At 39.7% G+C, this 4757-nt stretch overlaps 1 protein-coding gene across 1 annotated transcript; it reads left to right on the forward strand.

The window, feature by feature from the left end:
- The first annotated feature begins 2723 nt into the window (after positions 1–2723).
- On the forward strand, positions 2724–3459 carry LOC100253355 (indole-3-acetic acid-induced protein ARG7-like). Its single transcript, XM_002281840.5, has one exon. It carries the CDS (start codon positions 2771–2773, stop codon positions 3317–3319), a length of 549 nt encoding a protein of 182 aa, XP_002281876.3. The 5' UTR covers positions 2724–2770; the 3' UTR covers positions 3320–3459.
- The last annotated feature ends 1298 nt before the right edge of the window (positions 3460–4757 follow it).

The raw sequence follows: 4757 nt of genomic DNA on the forward strand, positions 1-4757 counted from the left end.
CGAGTTTCTACCGAAGTATTGGCAGTTTATTTGAATGATGTGTCCGATTGAGGATCTCTTCCTTCTCCAACCAACCGACTACACCACATTCTGTCTTCAGGGGATGAATCCGTGTGTACTGCTTCACTCACCAATGTATCTTCCTCCTTAGATGAACCTGCCAGGAGGGAGAAACTATTAGTCTCCCCTCCACCATCCACAACCTAGCTACCCTATATTGTTGTATGCTCAAACCACCTCCCACATTTTTTTTTTTTACTTTTGACTTCCTATGGCATCACCAAAATCCTCTTACATTCATGGGTTCATGCACAAAGTCATATATGTGTATCATCTTAAAGTCCTGACACGTATTCAAGGATTACAATTTTTGAGAGGATGGCTATGTTTTTGGGTTGTTGTATATACAATAATGTGACACTAGGAGACACAAGTTGAAGTTTTTTTGGATAGAAGTAGAAGCCAATTACAACACTAGTGCTTACTTTCCTCCTTTGGTACAAGACAACTCCAATCACTTTGCCCCTCAGACGTGAGTTAGGCATCATCCTTCCCAAAAGCCATTCGTCAGAAACTGATATACAGATAATAGAGACGTGCAAGTGATTAAAGAGGTATGGCATATAACGGAGATTTTCAGCTTGTGAAGATCTTAAATATTTGGTCTGATAAGAGAGAGGCAATTTGAAAAATTCCTAGAGGCTATGGATTTAAAAACTTGAAAGACCGATGGTGGCGTTAGGGGCCAGAATAATGAACAAATCTCTATTTAATTATGGTTTCTTGATTAGCTTGATCTTCACTTTATCTTTTTGTCTCTTCACCAGTTATTTCTGACCCTTGTGACATTGAGGGGCCCGGATTTTACGAGATCGGATCTAGCCTCCCTCCTTTCTGTAACTTTCATGGAACTTTTGGAAATTTCAGCTTTATGTCATCCCGTTTTTGTTATCTTCAAGTCACGGGTGCAAGAAAAAACATTGTCTGAGGTTGATCTACTGCAGCATTTGTCATGAAAACAAATTCATAGAATTCAAATTGGAGTGGAATTTTCAAAGTGAAATCTGCAGTTTTGACTTTTGGTTGCCCTTCTTCCTTGTATAGGTTTTCCAGTACTAAAATGGAAGGTAGCTCCTCCATGGGCTAGAATCTTCAGGTCATGGGATAGAATCAGGATTTTGTATAAAATTAGAACATGATATATGGAGGCCTAGTTTTATCTAGCAGCATAACAGAAAAGAACATTAATGAGTAGTCATACAAAAACACAAGATATACTTTGACCACAGCCGAAAGAGAGGCCATAATTATCAACATGTCAACTCTCATTAATCTAGAAATAAATCCAGTGTATCAGATCAAGGCGTATATATGTGCTATCTGATGTAAATGCCCTTTAATTTGTTCTTATTCCCTATCAGGAGAGAAGCTAATGTGGCCAAACAGCATGATTTTTTCCACTTATGAGCCACTAATCATATACTTAAAACTTCTTTATTAGATTTGTTTGAACTCTATCCTCAGCTCCTAGATCATTCTACAGCACAACACATTTCTGATTTCTAAACCCCCAGAGCCACTCCACTAATATGAGGTCCAAGAGTGCTCCATCATCTCCCACTAATGACCCAGCTGACAGGATGTTTTCCCTTTCCCTTCCTGTTGACCATGTCCACTTCGTGTAAGAAGTTCAGGAAAGTAGGAGCTGGAAAAAAGGGTTTCATTTCATTCATTGCAGAGAAAATGGAAGAAAAGAAGTAAACTTATATAGATTCTATCAGGCGGGGTTGGAATAATGATTGTTCAAGGACTCAAAGCATTATCTTCCTTCATCATCTTCTCTGCATGCAACCAAACTTATTTCCTTTCGGAGCTGTCAATTGCATGTGCGCTGGTCAGAAAGCATTGATGTGAAGCGGTAATCACAAACCCTACTGCATATGGAAATAGTGGTATGTGTGTGACTGCAGAAACAACAGGTACGGACAGTACACGCTTTGGATGTGTGGTACAGATGGTATAAGATCATCCAAGATAAAGGATTTGGCTGTTAAGGTGATCCACCATTATTAGGATAATGGAAATGTGAAACACACAACATAAAATACTGATAATACAAGAAAAGTTGCAGGTGACTATTGGAAGAAAGTGACGGCATAGCACAATGCACACATCAGACCAAATGTGTTCTCCAGTGGAGCAAATCTGAGGAGTTAAAAATGATTACGTTAGCAGTTGTAGGCTGATAATCAACCTCAATGGAAATGCAAGATCTTCATGTGATGGACCTTTAAACCCCAGTTGTCATCCAGCTGAAGATTCACATGACTGAATTGGAAGAGTAAGGCTTCTCAATTCAGAAATCTCTCCCAGAGCAAATAGGTATATTTTACAATATCCAAAGTACCATATTACAAATAAGTGGGCATCGCACTATGCCCAAGAAGCTTATCCCATCCCTCTTGCATATCTTATCTTTTCCACTCTCAACTTGTGGGGTCTAATTTCGAGAAATTCGAAAGATCATCGATCAAGCATTGAGAGAAGATTGCAGTTTTATGATGCCATACTTTTAATAATTTATAAAGCTTTGAAATCGGGGATTCATGTTCGTACATTTTCGTATCCAGAAGCAATACTATATAGGAGAGAAAAAAACGGATGCAAGATGGCAAAGCACAGCAGCTATTCAAAATAAATAAATAATATTAAAACATCACACCCTCAATACATAGCTCACCTCTTAGCTACACATCATTTCAGCCATTTAATGCTCCAACAGTGTCTCCTTCTCCCCCTTTTCCACACTTATATAAACCTTTCTCTCACTTTTGTTCCACCACCACCACCCCCCCTCCTCCCCCTCTCACTTTCAGTTCATACCATCCCACCCCACGCCTTCTTCTTTCCTCTCTCATCTTCCGTCTTGTTGCAGATGAAGATTATGAGGGGGAAATTTCTGAGGGCATGCCTGGAAAAGTGGCGGAGAATGGGGAGCAGAGTGATACCATCAGCAGGGTGCGACTACTGCTGCCAGTGGGCACTGTGGCCTTCCATGCACGAAGGCGACTCCATTCCAAGAGATGTCCCAAAGGGACACTTAGTAGTGTATGTGGGTGAAAATTACACGAGGTTTGTCATTAAAATAACTCTGCTCAAGCACCCACTCTTCAAGGCATTGTTGGATCAGGCTCGGGACGAGTATGATTTCACTGCTGCCTCCAAACTCTGTATCCCTTGCGACGAGAACATTTTTCTGAGCGTGGTTCGATGCGCCAGCTCTCCTCAGGATCGAAGATCCTTCTCTTTGTGCCTTTGAGAACATATTTGTTTCTTCACAAAAAAAAAAAAAAAAAAATTGATTCATTGTGAGGTGTAACTTCTAAATGGGAGTGATAATCTGTCATATACTATGTAGAATTTAATTAATTGTGATATATAAATCGCCTTTAGTTCCAAATGTGTGCTTCAATTCAATTTTCGGAGTAGCAGAATATGTAGGCCAAGTCGAAAATGCAGTGAGGCCTAAGTTTTCAGGGCCAGTGGATCCGCCGGTGCCAGCAATTTGAAGCTGGGCTTCAGCGGACCAGGCCCTGTCCACTCTTTCATAATTGCTGCAGTTGTAGAAAGGAATTCTTGATGATGATGATGGTTTCTTCAATTTTTTTTTCACCCAGAAGAATTAGATAAATGTAGGTATTATGAGAAGGGTGGATGATTGTGACGGTTGGCTCCATTTTCTTATGAGCTTCACAAATTTTTAGGGGCGATCCTGATCAATGAGCACCCACAGATACATAAATATAGCTAGGCGTAATTGTCAATCCTGTCAATAGTAGACCTCTTTTCCAATTTTGAATTTTCTAAAGAATATGGAGGCTTATATTTTTGGTTTAGTAAATGGAAGAACGGAAATAGCATAAAGAAAAGAATTGATTTTTTTTTATAAAAAAAAGGAAATTGAAAGTAAAAAACACAACCTTTGAGAGAAAAACAAGGATGTTAATATTAAAAATCAACAGTATATATTTTCAAGCATTACTTTTTCGCCTGTACTGAGGAGGGGAGAGTTGATCCATTTAAGCTTGTTAAGGTAGTCTTATAAGGTTGGTCAACCCTGTGCCGCATGCAAGATTGGTATCGACTTGTTCCCCTACAAGTTAGTGTTAGTCTCACGCTTCATATAGGTGGTGTCGATGCACATCCCTTTAGTTTCATAAAGGATAAAAGGTGCCTTATTACATCCCATGAACTTGGCATTCTACTTAAGACATGGCCTCCTTGTACTATTACGTTTGCTCAAGTAAAAAGCTAGGTTTAGGAGGTTCTACATAGACCCTGGCGTACCTCGATGGTGGATTTGATCCGTCCACCACTGAGTACTTAGGCCATATCGAGAATCTTCATCTAGTAGATGAAGTTGAAGACTCATGGATGCAAGGATAGGGCATGCATACATCAAACCTGCTTTGATTGAATTGAGAGGATGGTCATGTCGCCACTCAAAGACCCACCGTAAAAATAAGAACGATGGTACAGAAGCCCACGAAGGTCTATTATTAATCGAATCATAACAACCAATGGAATTCACTTGAACCTCAATATAAAAGATCTAAAATTTCATTTGACTCTTGCTTTAGAATTCGTACAAGTCCATTAAAGGGGTCATTCTAAAGTGCTCCTCCATGATCTGTCTCCAATTGCTACTGCTACTAGCTCCCTTTTCAAAGCTCGGCTTCTCACCCCGTAAAAAAATC

The sequence above is a fragment of the Vitis vinifera genome, chromosome 8 (assembly GCF_030704535.1).
Source record: "Vitis vinifera cultivar Pinot Noir 40024 chromosome 8, ASM3070453v1".
In the NCBI taxonomy this organism is placed as follows: domain Eukaryota; kingdom Viridiplantae; phylum Streptophyta; class Magnoliopsida; order Vitales; family Vitaceae; genus Vitis; species Vitis vinifera.

What these genes read in the sequence shown, in the direction of transcription:
- LOC100253355 (XM_002281840.5), top strand. Translation starts at nt 2,771, where the DNA reads ATGCTCCAACAGTGTCTCCTTCTCCCCCTTTTCCACACTTATATAAAC.